At 39.1% G+C, this 20,554-nt stretch overlaps 2 protein-coding genes across 2 annotated transcripts; one reads left to right on the top strand and one right to left on the bottom strand.

The window, feature by feature from the left end:
• Window positions 1–639: 639 nt before the first annotated feature.
• Window positions 640–5,155, bottom strand: emp3a (epithelial membrane protein 3a (MAM blood group)). Its single transcript, XM_069678572.1, has 5 exons — window positions 5,093–5,155; window positions 3,629–3,739; window positions 3,347–3,449; window positions 3,083–3,223; window positions 640–2,261 (listed from the first exon to the last, which is right to left on the bottom strand). The coding sequence occupies exons 2-5, from the start codon at window positions 3,704–3,706 to the stop codon at window positions 2,086–2,088; spliced, it is 498 nt and encodes a 165-aa protein (XP_069534673.1). The 5' UTR covers window positions 3,707–3,739; window positions 5,093–5,155; the 3' UTR covers window positions 640–2,085.
• Window positions 5,156–6,511: 1,356 nt separating this feature from the next.
• On the top strand, window positions 6,512–18,752 carry LOC138606049 (coiled-coil domain-containing protein 30). Its single transcript, XM_069678508.1, has 19 exons — window positions 6,512–6,526; window positions 7,499–7,675; window positions 7,792–7,912; window positions 8,791–9,002; window positions 9,226–9,321; window positions 9,729–9,894; window positions 10,159–10,230; window positions 10,684–10,799; window positions 13,582–13,674; window positions 14,830–14,952; window positions 15,113–15,211; window positions 15,347–15,444; window positions 15,565–15,670; window positions 15,790–15,902; window positions 16,571–16,712; window positions 17,323–17,459; window positions 17,601–17,718; window positions 18,349–18,410; window positions 18,505–18,752. The coding sequence occupies exons 1-19, from the start codon at window positions 6,512–6,514 to the stop codon at window positions 18,716–18,718; spliced, it is 2,280 nt and encodes a 759-aa protein (XP_069534609.1). The 3' UTR covers window positions 18,719–18,752.
• The last annotated feature ends 1,802 nt before the right edge of the window (window positions 18,753–20,554 follow it).

Genomic DNA, 20,554 nt, shown 5'->3' with positions numbered 1-20,554 from the left:
GTTTTCTGACGGATTCCAGAGATTCTGAGCAGCTGACAGATCGGTTAGCCTCTGTTGTCCCTCTCTATGACTTTTATATCTGCAGTATTTAAATGAATTCAAGGTTTCTGGTGTTCAGGTTTCTCTTCATACACTTACTCAATGCTTGTGAGGTGTGTGGTGAATAATATTCTTTAATGTGTTCACTTTATCTGAGACCGCAACGGCTGCCATTTGCTTCACAGTTTTCTTTTAGGACTGGTCCAACCTGACAGATAGGTTTGTCTACAAGCATAACTCCGAATACTCTCTGACTTGCGGGGCAATCAAAGCGGCGTCTTTTGAATATTTCTTTTTGATACTTTCAAAAACGTGTTTGTGAGTCTGATAGCAGTGTAACAGACCAGCTTGTTGACAACAACGTGCCACAGTAATCAATGAGTACCAAAAAAAGAATGGGTGCTTGACTGTCAAAGCTGGCGCACCCTTTCACAACTGCAGCGTTTTTTCTGCACCTGCATTGTGTTACACCTAAAGCACTTAATACTGAACAAAATGGGCTTTAAACAGGTTAGCCCTTAAAACACAGGACTGTGTAAAATACCACAACAACAAAATGTTTTGTTATTTTAATATGTAAACACAAATATAAACAAAATTACAAGAAAATCATCAATGAATCATACTTACTAAAGATCACTATCTTGGTCTACCATGATCACAATCATACATTAAGCAGAGCGACATACTCATTGCCTCATATTATCTCAGAATCACTCATGTAGCACATTAACTTTGTATCTTACAGCCTGTCTGGGTTTAATGATCGTTGCTTATCTCTGATCTTGAGTGACAACGTGTCTAGAGGACAGAGATACCAACATGATGAGATAATGTTCTCCATACCATGTAGCACTTGTGGGTGGATCTTGCGTCATAAAGAAAACAATTGTTTTATTAAAGAGGTATTCCTTCCTCAGTCGTCTTATGTCCTCGTGTGTTTTCTGTCAAAGTATAGAACATCACAATCTTAATTCAACACATTCACACTGCCGCCATTTTCCTCATGCTCAGGGTGGGAAGCTCAAATGCTGTCATAATTTGCAGTTTTCCAGGATGCAAATGGTAAACAGTATGTAACCCTTTATCTGATTGATAAGGAATTGAAAAGACAATGTCAGTAAGAATCTGGAGGGAAATCAGGCTATATTTATATATTTATATTATTATTATAGGTGGGTATTTGATTACCCATTAGCTTCATACACACAGTGAATGTTAGCATTCAGTCACTTCCTAGCTAACTTTACAGTTAGCTAAAAGTTTACATCCCTTGTAATGTATGATAAAAGACTTTTAAATGTTAGCATTCCCTTCCTAGCTAACTTTACTGTTAGCTAACTTTACTGTTGAGTAGAAATTTACACCCCTTGTAATGTATGATAAAACATTTTTAAATGTTAGCATTCCCTTCCTAGCTAACTTTACAGTTAAGTAGAAATTTACGCCCCTTCTAATGTATGATAAAACATTTTTAAATGTTAGCATTCAACCACTTCTTAGCTAACTTTACAGTTCAGTTGAAATTTACGACCCTTGTAATGTATGATAAATGTTAGCATTCAACCACTTCCTAGCTAACTTAACTGTTAAGTAGAAATTTACGACCCTTGTATGATAAAATACTTTTAAATCTAGTTTTAGCCACTGACCACTTCCTAGCTAACATAACTGTTTGTTATTAATTTACACCTTTCCTATCAAATAGAGTAACACTACCAAACTCTTCTGTTAGTTTTCAGCCATTTCCTAGCTAACGGTAATATAAGCATGAAAGTGATGAATGCTAATGCTTAGATGTTCTCTAAAGATAGTTAATGGGTTATCAAATAGGCTAGTCTTTTAAGCCTTCATCGTCTTTTCACTTGCTGAACAATCAAGAAGCAGGGAAATGATAATGATTCCTCTGATTCCTGACATTTTAGCGACTTTTACAACTTGGAGCACAGCAGTACAAAATTATAACATGATTTGAGCTTCCCACCCTTAGCTTGACGTCAGATGGTCATATTCGGCTATTTTGCCTCTCCTTTCTGTTTCTTCTTCTCACTGCTTCTTGCGCAGGTGGACGTACAGGACTGCACTGACCAGGAGGAGAGGGATACACAGCCACGCCAGGATGAAACAGTGGCCAAAGCGTCCTTTGCTCAGGTCTCTGGAGTCATTTAAGATCTCCTTTCTGTGGAAGGTGAAGATGAGGCAAGCGGCAAAGGCTGTGAAACCTGCAAGAAAAATACATTAAGATATTTTAGTTCACATACATAAAGTTTGTCCATTTTTAAAAACTGGTTACTGTAGGTTTGAGTATATATTTTTTAAGATTATATTTTGACCCTTTTAATGCTCAACGCTAGCTTACATTTTGTTACCTAGGAATTTGTGCCTTTCCTATTATATTGTTTAACTCTTTCTTTTCCTAGCTTATTGTAATATCGTCTAGTGAATGACTAAATGCTAATATTAGCTGTTGTTTAAATGTAGCTAATGGGTTGTCATGTGTTTTTTATTTCAAATATGACCAGATTTTGGCTATCTATGGTCTTTTCAGTTGCTGATCAATCTAGAAGCGGTAAATTAAAACAATTTGTCAGATAGCCTAAATTTATCAGACTTACAACCTCTAACATACATAACATTATAACAATATTTAAGCGTCCTTTCCTGAATAGCATGGTAAAATATGGTCAATAAAGGTCTGTAGAACAGGGGAATACATTAGTCAGTCAGACTTTAGCCCATAACAGTACTTGTTTGTCATTTATGTTCATTGGTAGTTTTTATCTTCCCATAACATTTGTTGATGGTATGAAAAATAAAAAATGTATATATGTAATTCAAAAAGTATGATTACAGTAAAGGCAGGATTCACAAAGAGTAAAAAAAAAGCAAAGAGATAGACACTAAGCTGTCTCTCAACAACTAACAAAAACACAAACTGAATTTGAAAGCCTAGTCCCTGTCAAAAGAAATGTATGACTTTAATGTAAAGGGTTTTAATCTAATTTTCAACATTTTATGAGGTATTGAATGTGGCTTCAAGCACCTGCAAAGGCCTGACAGAGGCCCGTGAAGTAGAAGAGTCCTCCTTTGGACATGGTGATCAGCTGACCAAGAAAAACCAGGAAGGAGATGGAGGAGAAGACCACAGAGAGGATCATGAGGGCCTGGACAGACTGCAACCAGTCTGGGAGAGCAGATCAGAGAACAAGTGTAAAACATTGACCAGTATGACCAGTAAAACAAACAAACCAGCATGCACAAATACAGTATGCAGGTAAGCATGTAGACAAATGCTTTGAGAATTTACCACTTTCATCTGTTGCAGCACACAACCAGGTGTTTGAGGCATTATCATGGAAGCAGTTATACCAGAGGTCTGTGATTTCTCTATCATTCCATACCCACCAGGACTGCAGGAAGACAGAGAGAGAGACTTTTTCACACATTTGTGTTTAAAATTGGTAAATTAAAAAAAAAAATAGTGTGGGATTTTAGGTTGTATTCACATAATACAAGGATTTGGATACAGTGAGATTGATTGTGATAGGAGATTCAACATTATGTTAATTTGTCAGTTGATGTGTCTCACCTTCTCCAGGGTGGCGATGAGAAGCATGGCCAGGGTGGCCAGATGCAGCACAGTGATGGATATGAGGAGGCACACCATGGCTGCTTGGAGATGATGTAAGAGTCTGGTACCCTGTGCACAAACAGCCCTGTGATGACATCATGCTCTTAGGGTGTATTTATAGGAGCAGTAAGCCTGTAGAGTCAATTTCTAACTAACACTTGTTTTGCTTAAAGATTGATTTTGAAATCCAATTCAATACTGCTAAGCACCACCTCCTTTGTCATTTAGAGTGGGTAGCAGAGTTTCTGAGGCAGTGGCCTGAAACAGGGGGTTCTCTGTCTGCCTCTCAAGGAAACTCTGAGCACTTTCATCATGCATCTCAACATCTGCACTGACAATCTCTGCCCATTAAAGCATGGCAGACAAGGGGGATTTCTGTGTCTTCAGAGCCTTTCCGGTCTCTGAGGAATACATCAGAATATCAGCTCCCTATGACTGTTGTAAACAAAGTCTTTAACAGTATGTAAAGTCTGATGACGCGGTGACCTACAAACTTTCTTTCCTTTTAATCTTTCTGAACACTTTCCCCATACTTCACACCATAGAAAGCTAATGTTTTATGGTAATATGGCCAAACTCTACGTAGGAGTGATGGATGAGTCATGATTTTATTCAAGTTAGCGAAAATAATTTTTCCATCAGATAAAACAAATGGGGAAATCACTTTATTAAGTAAGATTTGTTCCTTCTTGGTTTCAGTTCCCCCAGATACAACTGTTTAATAAGTAAATAGACTGTTTTTTTTGTCGAGGACAAATTACAGTAAAAAAACAAAGAAGGAATTCACATGGTAATGCTGTCTTTTTTTTATTAAAGCTAGAAACGGATTGATGAGTAAAATAAATGAGTTATTTTACTATAATCATGTGTGTTTGAGTAGCTTTGTCTCTAAGCCAAGAAAGAGAGACTGCTGCCAGTTTGCAAACCATTGAATCTATTTTCAATACAAGCACTTGATGTAGACTTTTACTTTTCACAAACAACCTATGCTCAAATGTCAACTACTCTTACACTGTGTGTGTTTGGTACGCCTTGTACATGTTTGTCTTTCCCACCCAGCTCTGCCCATAGAGGGAAATCACTGTTGCTATTAGATTGTGGACAATTCAGAGAGGCATGTGTTTGATTACACACTACTGCTTGTGGTTTGCATAACCATTTAAGGTATCTGGCACTGACAGAACTAAAGTAAGGACCATAAAATCACAAGCATACCATGTGGACTAAAGAAAAGCGTATTCAAAACAATATCATTAAGGGTTCTTTTGTTAGCTTGTTGCCACATATGGGTGTGACCTGCGTCTCATTAGGCAAAAGTTGCATCATACTAAGCTGTATGTGTCAGAAAATAGCCTAATATAAATCAAAGCATGTCATATCTGCTTAATTTAGCATAATCAAGATGTTTGTGGAATTTCATACCCGTCAGCTTCAGTGTCTTTAATTTTCCTCCAGTGGCAGCTCTCCTCCCTCTGTGCTGTCTCTGTCCTGATGTTGTAGCTCCAAAACTTGGACAGAGGGGCACAAAAGAGGAATGTGGAGTTGCATATAGGAGGAGTTCTCAACACCCGTTTCCTCTAAACGTCCCCTGCCCGCCCCCTCAAATCTGTGGTCTGGACCAACTCAACACCAAAATAACATTCCTCTCTCGTAGCATCAACGCTGAACATTTTCCCAAAAGCTGTACTGCAGACATCCAATCTGCATTAGAATATGAAACAAAACATGATGAGGTAATGTATGCGTAGTTCATTATTCACTCTATTGAAGGTCAAATAGGATCACAAAGTTAAAACATATTTGTCACAGCTAATTGGGCTTAAAATGTGCGCTGGATATTGTTGGAAAGCTGTATTACTAAAGCCAAACTTTGCCCGTTGTACTGATGTGCTTATGTTGTTCATCCAGTTGTGCAGCTTGGCATAAGGACCACCACAGTATTTCCAAAGGGAGGTGATTGAACGGCAGGAAATAAGGGGCTGGGCACTACCCACTTTTCATTATATGTGCAGGAAATCTCAGACCACCCAAGACACAACACACATCAGTCACAACAGCGATTTGCATGGGAATTTAGTTTCATTAAATGACACTTGAAAATAAGCTTCATTGTCCCACTACTGGATAATAAAGGCCTCACCAACAAAACAATAAACACTAATCAGTTCAATGATTCATAAAAATCATTATTTCAATGTTGCTTGTTTGTTTGTTTGTTGATGTTATTGAAGACAGTGTAAGCAAGCAAAATGTAATGGTCACAATGAGTGAAATACTATAATAAATTGTGAGTCTCTTCTTTCTCAACTTGAGTAGGAATTAAAATAGTCATGTTAAGTACAGTATAAGTATTCCAAAACTGTACCAAAATCGGCTTCGAGTAAAAGCAATTTACATTCAATAACTACGACTTTATACACTGTTAACGGCCCCCCAAGACACCTTCAAGGACCCACGGACAGCCCAGGATCTCAGTGCGCAAGAGCAGTGAGTTTTACAACTAGAAACAACAGAACCTCACACCAGGACTTAACTTAAACCACAGAGAGCGAAATTTTTCTGTACTACGTTCCTTCAGCCTCAGCCTACATTATGCTTTCACTCTTTCGCGTTGTTTTTAGCGTGAAAGTTTCAAGTTCCTTTTTATTAAACCCCATTTTTTGTGGGGAACTGAGCGCGTGCATTCCTGGTTTTAACATACCGTTATAGCCGTTAGGTCAAAACGGGGAGACGACGACGGCAACGACAAGCTTTTGCGATAGTTTTTCGCATAAAGCAGAAAATAAAGGCTAAAATGTGAGCGTGAACAGCCGACGAAAGTTGTTTCACAACGCAGGACTAATGGACCAACCAGAGGTACCGAACCCCTTACTCTTTTAACTTTAACTAAGTTTAGTTTGCTTAACAGATAGCTAAAGCCCTTAACTTTAGCTGAAATGAGGGACATTCAAAATAGTAGGCTACGCAACAGATGTGACATAAGATGAAGTGTGCTTCTACAAAGCTGGTAGTGGAAATAATTTAACCCCTTGAAATATCCTCTTTTTGCTCCCTCTTCAGTAACAACAGGTTGAAAATATCCTCTTACTCCACACCACACACAACGGTATCCCCAGCTTCCTCAAGCTCTCCACAAGCAATAATTTTTTACAGTTAGTTGTATTCTTAAAGTTCTTGTTGTTTTATTGCTGCACAGTTTCATGAAATGAAAATGTTGACTTAGATGTGCATCATTAAAGGCACCTCATGGCATAGTTTGCATGCTTGGGAGCTTCCCTAGAATGTAAAATGCAGTCCTGTGGGTTTCGGCTGGTGTGGCTGCAAAGCATGTATTATACAGGAACTTAATGACTCAGGTTGGGGAGCATAACACACAAGATAAAGATGGGAAGCTTTTATTTTGTCAAGTTATTCGGTTATTTGACCACCTCTGATCTAAAAAGAAGAAACAGTTAAGTAGAAACATGTTGCCTATGCCAGCTGTCTCTACAAAAGGAAACAGCTGTTCCTCTAAATGTGCAAACAATTTGGGCCACAGCCGAGTGTCTGTTTGCCCACTGTTGTTCAGATTTTAGGATATAACGTGTTTATAAAGAGCATTCATTAATAGGAGTTAGTTGTAAAGCTTGGTCATTACGTATTTTAGCCTTGTTGGTTGTTGTTGTAATCAGTTTCTCCTACAGCAAATTATATTAAACCAAAGTAAAAGTACATAGAGTGTGTTCTCATAAAAAACTTGTGGCAAGATGATGTTCAATTTCTTTTCTAAGTATGAGATGAAGTGGTTTGTCAGTGACCACGTCCACATGTCAACTACACCGTCTCTAGGAGGAGCTGCAGCAGATCGCAACATGGTTGAGTGAGGAGGGACTTGCTCCGCAGTCCCCTAAGGAGGCTCAGCTGTGTGTGCTATGGCGTGCCTTCCAGCGGACAAGAGGCCGTCTGAGCAGTGTGACATGGGACCTGGAAACTCAGCGCTCACAGCACTCAGCAGAGATGGCAGAGGTAATTTATCATTGCTGCATTTACCTGTAATATCAGGAATTGTCAAGAACAGCAATTATAAGTAAAGGTCTGTGACTATTAGTGGCTAAGACACTGTCTGTCTTTCTGTCTGTAAGGTACGCAAATCCTTGGAGCAGATCCGAATCTTTACAGAGCACAAAGATGTTCTGGCTCAGGAGATACAAGATGAAAACGATCAGCTCAAGGACCAGCTGCGGCGTCTGATATCCCTTCAAGGTTGGAAATGTTAACCTTTATTTAACTAACTAACTAACTAACTTTACTGTAGTCACAGTGTTGCCAGCATTGTATCTCTGGATCTTTTCCAGCTCTACAGGTTCTATGGTATTCTCAAATAGATTACTAGTACAGATTTTGGCTTTATAGCCTAAAGGGTTGTTTTCAGTAACACTATATTGTTTGAGAATTAGCCTATCTTTGTAAATTAGAAACTAAGTCATCACTGGAGTTGCTCAGGATTGTCTCATCCACTGTGTTGGGAATAGTACTGGTTGGTTTAGTGAAGCAGTGCTGCACTTTAATGGTGGGTGTGTTTTTTTTTATACAAACTACTTATTCTTCAGCTTTTGACGTCGTAAGTCCTACAAAACAGAAAATACAGAAGTAAAAATTTCTCATGTCCAAGGAAGTTTTCTAGTGCAGCTTCTTCGGCACCTTTTTGTGGTCAGTCCAGCTGTGCTGGGCTTATTACAACACCATGAGGCCAGAGGAGGAAATACACCCCCTTAGGGATTTGTGAGAAACGCAGTGGGAATTATTTCCTTTAATGGCCACATGGGGCAACAATGAGCCCAATCCACACATGTAAACAAACTTCCACAAGTGACACAGAGGTGAGATTTCTGCTTCAGATGTTGTGTTTTTAAACAAATCTTTCCTGTTGTACATAGATAAGACTTTAAGGATGAAGACTAATTGGATGATTTTGCAAATGTGTGTCAGGTTAACTTTCCCACATTCATTAAAGAGCGGCACACAGCTGCTATGGAACCATTCAGGTCTGTGACCCACCGGGGTTATGGTACCTATATAAACAAAGCTGAAAGTTTAAAGCATTATAAATTCTACTCTTTCACTTTACTCTTTTGCAATAGATGCCCAGATAAGCGAGGTGGCTAAAATGCTGTACCAGCAGGGTCTTACAGAATTGATTCACAGCAGCCCCAGTGAGCAGGTGGCCTATCTCCTGGTGGAGAGAGCCTCCTTACTTGAAACAAGTGAGGTTTCCAACCACCTGACCAGTGATGGAAACACAGCTGGCCCGCTAGGATCAAAAGCCCAAGTGCTGAGCAGCAACACACACCAGGTTAGAGGAAGAACACCTAAGACTGGATTTATTTTTGCATTCTTTGCTTTCTTTTTTTCAAAGCATGTAATCCATCATGTGTGACATTTCTTATTTAATTAGACCATAGTTAGACCAGATTTACATTAACACATTTCCAGTTGTTTGAAGGGCATGCATTTTATATTACTCTGAGGTCAAATGATTTATTCCTCTGATTCTGTGATTGAATGTCATTCCACAGTCTTCCCACAAGGGGGCACCACGTCACCACCAGAACCCATGGAAGAGACTCTTTGGACTCCACAAAGCTTCACAGAGCAAACACACTTTTATTCCTGTACGTCCTTTTATGTACAGTAATATCACTGCATCCATTATTAACAAACACTAAATACTGCTCTCAGGTCAGTTTAGAACAATTACTTTTTTTGTTTATCTTAATGTGCATGTTTGAATGTGAAGATCTCTTTGCATGTTTTCAGTTCAAAACTCCTGTTTAGCAGCATCCACCATAACTGCATCATCTTTTTTTGTTCCTGTGTTATTAGGCCCTTTTACCTGCACGAGCTAGGAAATTTGCATGGTAGAAGAAATTCAGCATACCACACCACTGATGCATCTTGAGCCAGTGCACTTCTCAAGGTCCTTTCTCTGTCCTTGCGTGTGTTAATGAACTGTCTTCATAGAGCCACAATCACTTTAATTTTGGTTGTTTGGTCAGTTGCTCTCTCCCTCTCTCTATAGGCGGAGGCCAGGCGTTTGGCTGGCCAAGCAGACAGCGTGCAGAGGGAATGTTCCCGCCTGGAGCGTGACCTGGAGGAGGGCTCCCGCCGGCTGGCCATGGCACACAATGAGATCCGGCGTTTGACCGATGAGCTGGAGTCGGCTCATTTGACCCAAAGAGCTTATGGTGAGGGGATTTAATCTGCTACTTAATGGCAGACTTTGACATTTTCAAAGGTATTTCTTATGATGATAATACAGTATCCTGCTTCTAACACTATCCCAGTGTTCATTGTTAAATCATTATGGCCACCTCTGCTAGAAAAGTAAACATCACAAACCTTCAGAAGAATCCTTCTGATATATTATAATAATTTTATATAACAAGTTATTTTGAAGAGGAAACTTTTCTTCCTGAAAAGCACACTGGAAACATTTTTTTCTTTTTTAGAGCCTGAGCTGCAGGCGGCACAGCAGGAGGTAGAGCAACTCAGACAGGAAGTAGAAAAACTGAAGAAATATGGTGAGAATTTAAAAGTCTTTAAGCCATTTTAGAAAAAAAAATTGTTATATATTTTTGAGCGTTTGTTTCACAAATTAAATTAATTTTAAAAAACTCTGTGTTACAATCCCCACACAGCTAAGCTCAGCTTCTTATTGTTTAGTATACCTGTTTAACCTGTTCAGGGTCTAAAATACTTCCAGCATGCGCCCGCTCACTGATCCATTACACACGCAAACAAAATTGTACTTTCATTTTCATGCCTTGCAACAAAATCCACTAGATCTGATCATCACAACCGTATAAAGATTTTGTGTTAAAACATATATATGGCTCTCTGTGTGTTCCCTGAGCATCATGGTAGAACGCTCAAAATCAACCAGTGTTTTCAGATGTGTCTATGATGACAGTGAAATATATTAACATACATTTTTTAAAACCTTACTTGTGCATTATCTGACTGTGTTTCATAAGAAATGGTTGAACTGCGAAAGGCCAAAGAGCTGAACGACCGTCTGGACCTTGAGATCAGAGCCTTGAGGAGCAGGGTGCGCACTCTGGATGCCGAGAAAGGCTCTCTGCAGCAGACGGTAAGATACTTGCTGGGATTAGGTATTTTATCAGTAAAAACTGCGCAAAGCACTGGGACATTATGGTGTGATAACATCTCTCGAAAGAGTTTAGATTTTTTTCTGCAGCAAAGTCTTTCAAATTTCTATAAGTGTTAATTTTATAGCATTCTTACGCCGGGAACACACCGGACGCCGAAGCGCTGCGAAGCGCCGCGCAACGAAAATCGCGTGCGAGCCGGAGCACTTCCGTTCACACCAGACGCGCATTTCTCCGCGCTGGTCGACAAGCGCCTCTGCTCCTCAGCTGTCGTTTACTCACATTTGGAGCTGTTTTTTAATCATGCTCTCTCTCTCTGTTTGCGTGTGTGTTTTGACACCCCACCCGCACCCCCTATAGCCAGTCCACTTTGTGTCTCTCGCTTTCTTGTGTGTGTGTGTGTGTGTGCGCGTGTGTGTCTGTGTCTGTGTGTGTGTCTATGTCTGTGTGTGTGTATGTCTATGTCTATGTGTCTGTGTCTGTGCGTATCTTCGTCTCTCTCGCGCTCTGTTAAGATACTGACAAATATATAAAAGCACACAAATATAACATCGCATGCGCGATTGTGTCGTTCACACCAGACGCGCCGCGCTGCGCACCTCCGCGGCCGGCTCGCGCCCTGCAGCGATCGTTTCGGCGTCTGGGCTATTTTTTGCGCGAGCCGCGAGCGATCGCGTCAATCCTGGCAGGAAGTCACACATGAAACAACGAGAGAATCCGGTACATTTTCAAAATTAAAACAATTTTCAAAATAAAACACCGCGATTGACAAATGCGATGTTATATTTGTGTGCTTTTATATATTTGTCAGTATCTAAACAGAGAGCGAGAGATATAAAGATACACACAGACATAGACACAGGGCCGGCTCAAGGCACAGGCGATATAGGCGGTCGCCTAGGGCGCCACGTTCTGAGGGGCGCTGGTTTGAGCCTCAAACATTTTAATGAAGCCCCGATGTTAAATACAAGCCCACTGCAAGATCGACACCTCCACTCCCAACCTTTCTCTCAGCTCCGCTCGCATCAACGTCACTCTGCCACTCTCTCTCTCTCTTATGTTCTCGACCACTCGCTCAGCGTGCCCTTCCTGACACAAGTTACAAGAGAGGAGAGGAGAGATGTGTTCAGGTGCAGTTGGAAAAACTCATACTCAATCTTTTAATAGAGGGGAGGGTAAGAAGTGTTGTTTTGTTGTACATATAATGAACATTCTGTTGTTTAATTAGCTCGCCCTACTTGTCGTATCACACGTGATACAGACGGACAGACAGAGACAGACAAAGAGGTGCACATTTTTAATGATTACTATGAATTTAAATAAAGAGTGCACAGAGCTTTTTATAAGGGAGAATCCCCCAGACCCCCCTACTGGGGTCGAAGGCTCCACAATGTCCTCATATCCCAACGTGTTCAAGTAAGCGCAATCGATATTTATTCGCAATATCAACTCAATCATCAGGTCTCTTCTGGATAACTGTGTTGCACACTGGCGTGCATGGGGGCGCCAAATTGTAATCTCGCCTATGGAGCCAAAATGGCCAGAGCCGGCCCTGCATAGACACACACACACACACACAGACACAGACACACGCACACACACTCACACACACACACAAGAAAGAGAGAGATACAAAGTGGACTGGCTATAGGGGGTGCGGGTAGGGTGTGTTACCACACTTCACTGTTGACGCTTACAGAACATTTATCTTGTTTCAGCCGAGGCACCTGGTTCTTTATCACAGTATTTGTGTGTTTGAGCTTACTCTCAATGACAACTGTAGAGCACTTGAGTTTCCTTTCCTTAAAACCACATGGATGAGAAAAAGTTGACACCCCTTTGTTCAGCACAGCGTGGCAGTGCACAGAGAAACTTTTGAGGAGGAAAATGTAATGTGCAATGTTAATGTTGGCTGTGGTCTTAGATGCATGATTGTATTCTTCCTTTTACTGGATTTATCAGGCTGATGCAGACTGCAGATATGTGTATATAGTTTGCTGTTTTATGTTCCAAATGTGCATCTTTTCTGGATTTGATTTTTGGCTATTGGTTTGACCAAACAATTTCAACTCATGCTATGTGCAGTCATTAATCAGCAGATTAACAAGTACAAGTAAAAAGCAGCCCACTGTACTGCATCTGCATTTGTGGCAGGTGGTGTCCCTGCAGGCAAAGGTGGAGCGGCTGGGGGCAGCCCTGGAGGAGCAGCAGCAGGAGGCTGAAAGTCAGCTCCTCACTGTGCAGGTTCGGGATAACCAGGTCACAGACGTTGCTGAAGTAAGCCTTGTTCCTTAAACTCATTAAGTATGAATAACAACTACTGTTTTAAATGTTTTGAAGCTGTCATCAAGATTAGTAAATTCAAGAGCTACAGTAAAGTCTGTTCTAGCATTAAAGATTTTAAACAAGAATGATCATGTATGCACAACAGAGATGAAAAGAAGCTTTTTGTTCAGACTGACTGGGTGGACAAGGCGTATGAGATGAACTCATGAGGTGTGCCAACTCTAGATATTTGTCACATGAAGGTCTGATATGAATGTAGAGCTACAGGCAAATAAAGTTCCACCAGCTTTTTGCAAGCATTGGATTTCATTGGTTGTTGTTTCATTGTTGTTACATTTGCTCTTGAAACTTCTTCCTCATCTTAGTAATAAAAAGCTTGTGGTGCAGTGACTTTGCAAATTGACATGGGCCCTGGTCAGAGACACAGATGCAGTATTTGACACATTTAATCATATGTGTATTATTTATTTTTCCCAGGTTGTTTCTCTGCAGAGGGAGGTGGATCGGCTGGGATCAGCCCTGCAGAAGCAGCTTAAGACTGTGCGGGTTCAAGCCAATGAGTTAACTAAAGTAAGTTTAAGTACACAAACCCCGGCTCATTACATCTGACAGTGAAACAAGCCGTCCATCTTTTATCCTGAGCAGAATGCGACCAAGTAACAAACAGCTACAGATCTGAAACATCATTACCATTATTGTATAAGTGTTTTCAAGGACAAATACAGAAAACATTACAGGCAGGTCAGATAGACAGAGCTCTTCCACTAAATCAGCAGACCTCTTGTTCTTGTAATCCTTTAAAATGACAGATTTTATAAACGCTTGCCTGTTTACCTAAAAAGTGCCTTCTTGTTTGTGCTTTTTAAGTCACAAGCAGCTGAGTTGCCGCTGATTAACCAGGCCTGCAGAAATTTGCACGAGGAACTCGCTGCTCAGACAAGATGCCTTTTGAAAAAGGAAGAAACTGTGAGTACATAAAACTGTTACGATGGCTTCCTAATGCAAGATGTCATGGAGAGTTTGCATGGCATTGTGGTCCTGACTGATTTACTTCAGTTCTCTCACAAACAGATACAACTAATCAGGTTCCACCATAGTACTTACATGATTATGGTTCTCCAAGTGTTGTCAATCCAGACTCTTGCAATTATTCTGGAAGGTCTACCCTATAGTGTCTTTTTTATGTCACCAACCCATCTTTGGATTTGCACAGTTTAACATGCCAGCTCACGCTATGTTTAACTCTTTAAGCCATCAGCAATTTGTATGAAATACCAGTGTACATAAAATAATCCTGGTGAAGCGCTGTGTACTTTGGCATTTGCGGGCTAACAGAAAAACTTCTACAAGTCTTAAGGCTCTGAAATGTTTGATGGGTGTATCATCCAAAGACCAGAAGACAAACAGTGTGTGTGTGTGTTTCAGACCAAAACACTGTGTGCATGGTAGCACATAGTGAGCTTTTTTACTCTCTTTTTGAAATGCTTCAGTATCTGACACTTTAAATGATGCAGCTATGTGCAAACAATTAATTATTTGAGAAAAGGTTTAAAGATATGGATCATTTGCAAATTACAAATAATCACCTAATGGAAAAATTGGTGCTTTTATTGTTATCAAATGTAAAGACTCCCATCAGTCAAACCTCTCAAGTGCATTATTAAGGTGGACCCTGTGCTGAAGCCTGGTACTGATTGTGAACTGTCTCTTTGTTATGTTTCCCAGGTTCTATCTCTGCAGAGGGACGTGGAGCGGCTGGAGTCAGCCCTGCAGGAGCAGCAGCGACAGGCTGATCAGCAAATCCTCACTGTAAAGGCTGAGGCCGGCCAAGCTAACGAGTTGTCTAAAGTAAGTTTGACCGTACAAATCTTTGAGAAATATGAGAGGATTAAATCTGCTTTAAGTTCAATCACAAAATCAGACAAAGCAGAAGTGTCAAACACATAAGTTTCAGCAAAGATGACTTGTGAAACTTGGTAAATCCATGTATGAATGTTGATCTTTTCAGTATCAGGCCACTGAATTGATTCAGCGCAATGAGATCTGCAAAGATTTAGAAGATAAGCTCAGCGCTCAGTCGAGATGTCTTTTGGAGAAGGAGTCCGAGGTGAGTGATTTGACACGTTCAAAGATTATTTAGAGGTTGGAGATTAGATTGAGGACAAACTGATTGACAGACACTTTAGGCTACACAATGCCCTTTGTTTCATATCAAATTAAACCTTTTTTCTTATTCTTTTAGATAAATTCCCTTAAGCAGCAGCTGGATAATTCCAATAAAGACAGGGACAGCCTTAAAGCAACCATTTGCAGCAAAGAAAACCACCTTCAGGATAAAAGGTAGGACATTATACCTCCTTACTCCACTCCAGCAACTACTGCACTTGCACACCGTCTCCTAATGTTGCAGTTATAAATTGGGAATTAAAAGATTCTGTGTGTCCATGTCTGTGCTTAAAGGCTGTGGAAGCAAGAAGAAGCAGATTCACAGCATAATGAAACAGAAGATAAAGAGCTACAGACACAAACACAGCTGCTGCAGAACAAGGAAAACACAGTACATAAGGTAAATTCCAATATATTTGCATTTCCTTGAAAATTTGTTTATTGGTATATTTATCAGGACTACATCTGGTTCCATATTTTAACTTCAATTCGTTGTACGGATTGTATTTTGGACCACAGGACTTACCTGAGTTTCAAGAGGCATTGAAGACTCTGTTGGCCACCCAGGATGAGTGTGAGACACTCAAGAAGGAGATCTGTGAAACCCTTAAAAGCCTCGACGAAGAGCGGAGGTAAGACACCAATAATGTTGCCGTCAACTGATAAAAGAAACTACGAAACACAATATAAAGTTGTTGCTTGTAGCCAAATAAAATGTATGTATGGACAATAACCGAAGACTTTTTTTTCCTCCAGCAGAGGCTTTCTCAAACTTCTTCAGTAAGGATTTGAAATGTTTTTAAGCCGTGCAATTGTTAGCTAATTTCTCCTGGTTAAAAAAGCACACAGCTTGGGAAGGGTTCAAATACGGCACTTACAAGTACTGCTTCCGCGAATCCATTTTCTTTTAAATTTATCCATGATTCAATATCAAAACTAGCTCCATACAAATGTAAACAAAGTACCAAACAAACATAAACTCGCAGGTGATTTCGTTTGTTGTAACAGTTGACAGATTATTGCAGGAACAACAGAACTAACATCTCCATTTTATATTGAACTATTTACAGTGTAACCATTTAAGGAATTATTTAAGTTTAAATATCTAAGTACAGCAGCAGTTCTCCAAAGTGCTCTAGATGCTACAAGTACGGCCAAAACACAGGACAGTGAAAATTAGTGTGCAACAACACATGATTATTTCCCTTCATAGCATAATACCTACTGTAGTAGTAATAATGATAGTAACACACCACAGTAAGAATCGGTAAATCAGTTATTTTTGTCAAATTTCCTACAGTAAAAACCACGAGATGAAGGAAAAACACAAGACAAAACAGCTTCGAGCCAAACAGAAGTTTGATGATGAGACCACATGGCGTGATGAGAAAATTGATAATCTGGAGCGAGAGCTGTCCTTGTGTTCCCATTCAATAGCAAAGGTAAGTATGTTGCTCCATTCTTCTGTACTTAAAAGACAACAAATTAATTTAAGAGCAGCTCTTGTCATAGAGTCTAATTTTTAAGACATATAAAATGCTCTGTCGTGAAAACAAAACCCGTCTCTACCATCGTTTAGTGGCAACTTGTTGAAACTTAGCTAGCTTGAAATGTAGTCATTAGCAGTAGTAATGTTAACATCAGTAGTCAGTGGTGAGTTTGCAAAAATGACGATGGTTACAGCTGGCTCAAACATCGCCTAAGTGGTTGCCATAGGTTGCACATAATGATATGCACAGCGTCACCCCGTCCATTACGTGATTGGCTCCTTAGGTTTGTGACGTCGCAAACCTGCCAATTTGAAAACGTGTTGTTCAGCCTGTCCTTGGTACACTGCAGTTTAAAAGCAGACAGGCCCAGCCATGGAGATGACTGCTGATGTTGTCCCTGATATGTCTTGTAACACATGAAGAACACCACATGGAGATGTTTACAAGGTTAAACACTGGAGTTTCACTGGAGGGGGTCTTTAAAAGGTCCAAAGTGAATTTCCCTTTGGGGATCAATAAAGGTATTGTTATTGTTATTGTTAAAATAGTTTTTCTTCTTCAGGAAAAAGAGCTCACAATAAGTATAACTGTGGAAAATGACAAATTACTTGTTGAGAGGAGAAGGTTACTACAACAGCTGAACGAGGAGGAGCACAACAAGAAAGACTCTAATCTAGCAGCTTCTTTGTCCAAATGCAGGTACTGAATTTAAAGCATATGCATCACTTAACTTCATGATGAATCAGATCAGTCCACACATTTTGTTCAAAATGTAAAGTAGTGAGCTCTTTACTCAGTAACGGCCCCATCAGCTAATGTGATGTTTGTTTTGATTTTAAGGCTGGATTTTCTAGAGATGGAGAACAAGAAACTGAGAAATAAAATACTCAACATGTCCAAGCAGCTCACTGTCATGGAGCGCAGCCTGCAAAACGTGCAGTCACTCCAACTTACTGAGGTGGGTACAGCTAAGTTTACATAATCTTTAAACTGCAGCTGGACCCTGGTCCACCACCGTACCGGCCTACCAGGGGCATGTGAGCATCAGAACTGGACCATGGAGCAATGGAAGAAAGAGGCCTGGTCCGATGAATCTTTTTTTGAAAGATTTTTTTTTACATGTGGATCATGTGGATAGCTGCTTTGCTTACCTTGGGAAGACATGGCACATGGAGGCACTTTGGGAAGAAGGCAAGCCTGATGTGCTGGATAAACAAATCCGATCCATCGCTGCTGCTAATGTTTTGGTGCCAGATGCCTCAGCACACCTTCAGAGGTCTAGTGGAGTGCCTAGTGGTCATGGCTGTTTTGGCAGCAAAAGTGGGACCTACACAATAGGCAGGTGGTCATAATATTATGGCTGATCGGTGTATATAGAGTGCATACCATGTTATATACAAGTATTTACCTTGTTGTGTCAGTCCAATAATTCTTGAGATGACAAAAGTGTTTGATTGACAAATATTGATTCACCCAGTTGGTATAACCAGAGCCACGTTCCCCACCTTTTTAAACACACCCAGCGCAGTCTAATGTACAATGACTCAACAAAAGTAATCAAACACAACTTTCTGTTTTGTTTGATTAGGAGCTGAAGAAAAGATCTAATCCAATCCAAGTTTTCCAATCTCTCCCTCTACAAACTTCAAGGTAGGTCTGATCTCAGTTCAGCGCTTTAGCAAAACTTTTTTGCCTGCTATTAAAATCACAATTAAATCTTTGTCCACTTTATTTGCATCCCTAGTGTGAAGATCCCTGAGCCATCTGAATTTCAGGGCTTGTTTGAGAATACTCAGAGCAAGCTGCCTGACGTGACCTCTTCCCCCTGCTGTTCCCTCTCTGGACCCCAGTCTCGATCATCAGAGATGGGCTACCTCAATCTGACCTCCGCTCAGAGCCTTTCAGACCACTCGGCTGCTTCAGCCGTGCTCAACAGCTCAGACAGTACGTGCTCCTGAGATTTCCTCTGTCTGCAATTTGAATATACTGTGCAGACTCTGTGTTATTTGTAAGTAAATTAAATTACTAAACAACAAAACAAAAACATCCCTTTTTCTGCTTTTCTCGTCCCTTTTGAGGACAACAACTATCTGAAACTTCCCACATCTGAAGCTTCTTGTGTAAAACATTGAGAAGATTTCTATATAGAACAAAATCAGCATATTAAATTGTTTAAATCCAGAGCTGACATTAAAACCTGTCTTAACTGAGCCATTTCTAACCGTTGTATTTTCGACAAGTAGGAAAAAAAACACACACACCTTGTCACACTTTCCGTCTTTGGTTCATCACTCAACTGTCAAGGTCTCCATCCTGAGGTTTGTATAATCTGTTTCTTTCTTTGTTCAAACTAACATGAATCACTTTGCACAGTACATAAACTTTTTGAACTGTGGAATCTAAATTGGCCACAGCTAAGATGTACTGTTGTTGGAAAAAAATTTGAAGCTTTATAATCAAATGTTTTAAAGTTGAAGTTATATAATCAAAAGTTTTATAATGATGTGTTTTAATTGAAACTTTATAATTAAATGTTTTAGAGTTGATGATATATAATCAAAAGTGTTATAATGATATGTTTTAGTTGAAACTTCATAATCAAAGGTTTTAGAGTTGAAGTTATATAACCATAAGATTTATAAATTAAATGTTTTAATGCCTTAAAGTTAAAGTTTATAGTTATAATGCCTTAAAGTTAACTTTCCTATAGTCTAAAGGCCTTAAAGTTAAAGTTTTTATAGTTAAAATGTCTTAAAGTTAACTTTCCTATAGTCTAAGGCCTTAAAGTTAAAGTTTGTATAGTTATAATGCCTTAAAGTTAACTTTCCTATAGTCTAAGGCCTTAAAGTTAAAGTTTTTATAGTTAAAATGCCTTAAAGTTAACTTTCCTATAGTCTAATGCTTTAAAGTTAAAGTTTTTATAGTTAAAATGCCTTAAAGTTAACTTTTCTATAGTCTAAGGCCTTAAAGTTAAAGTTTTTATAGTTAAAATGCCTTAAAGTTAACTTTTCTATAGTCTAAGGCCTTAAAGTTAAAGTTTTTATAGTTAAAATGCCTTAAAGTTAACTTTCCTATAGTCTAAGGCCTTAAAGTTAAAGTTTTTATAGTTAAAATGCCTTAAAGTTAACTTTCCTATAGTCTTAGGCCTTAAAGTTAAAGTTTTTATAGTTAAAATGCCTTAAAGTTAACTTTTCTATAGTCTAAGGCCTTAAAGTTAAAGGTTTTATAGTTAAAATGCCTTAAAGTTAACTTTTCTATAGTCTAAGGCCTTAAAGTTAAAGGTTTTATAGTTAAAATGCCTTAAAGTTAACTTTCCTATAGTCTAATGCTTTAAAGTTAAAGTTTTTATAGTTAAAATGCCTTAAAGTTAACTTTCCTATAGTCTAAGGCCTTAAAGTTAAAGTTTTTATAGTTAAAATGCCTTAAAGTTAACTTTCCTATAGTCTAATGCTTTAAAGTTAAAGTTTTTATAGTTAAAATGCCTTAAAGTTAACTTTCCTATAGTCTAATGCTTTAAAGTTAAAGTTTTTATAGTTATAATGCCTTAAAGTTAACTTTCCTATAGTCTAAGGCCTTAAAGTTAAAGTTTTTATAGTTAAAATGCCTTAAAGTTAACTTTCCTATAGTCTAATGCTTTAAAGTTAAAGTTTTTATAGTTAAAATGTCTTAAAGTTAACTTTCCTATAGTCTAAGGCCTTAAAGTTAAAGTTTTTATAGTTAAAATGCCTTAAAGTTAACTTTTCTATAGTCTAAGGCCTTAAAGTTAAAGGTTTTATAGTTATAATGCCTTAAAG

The sequence above is a fragment of the Semicossyphus pulcher genome, unplaced genomic scaffold (genome assembly GCF_022749685.1).
Source record: "Semicossyphus pulcher isolate SPU_LCO1_2020_fin unplaced genomic scaffold, fSemPul1.0.p SCAF_3, whole genome shotgun sequence".
NCBI classification, from domain to species: domain Eukaryota; kingdom Metazoa; phylum Chordata; class Actinopteri; order Labriformes; family Labridae; genus Semicossyphus; species Semicossyphus pulcher.
Note: the sequence above shows the minus strand (reverse complement) of the source record. Positions and strands in the feature narration are given on the sequence as shown.

Coding starts and splice junctions, on each gene's coding strand:
- emp3a (XM_069678572.1), bottom strand. CDS start 3,706: ATGGTGTGCCTCCTCATATCCATCACTGTGCTGCATCTGGCCACCCTG. Junction 3,450..3,628: donor TCATCGCCACCCTGGAGAAG/GTGAGACACATC, acceptor GTCTTCCTGCAG/TCCTGGTGGGTATGGAATGA. Junction 3,224..3,346: donor TGCTGCAACAGATGAAAGTG/GTAAATTCTCAA, acceptor CTGCTCTCCCAG/ACTGGTTGCAGTCTGTCCAG.
- LOC138606049 (XM_069678508.1), top strand. Junction 9,003..9,225: donor TGAGCAGCAACACACACCAG/GTTAGAGGAAGA, acceptor GTCATTCCACAG/TCTTCCCACAAGGGGGCACC. Junction 15,445..15,564: donor AACCACCTTCAGGATAAAAG/GTAGGACATTAT, acceptor CTGTGCTTAAAG/GCTGTGGAAGCAAGAAGAAG.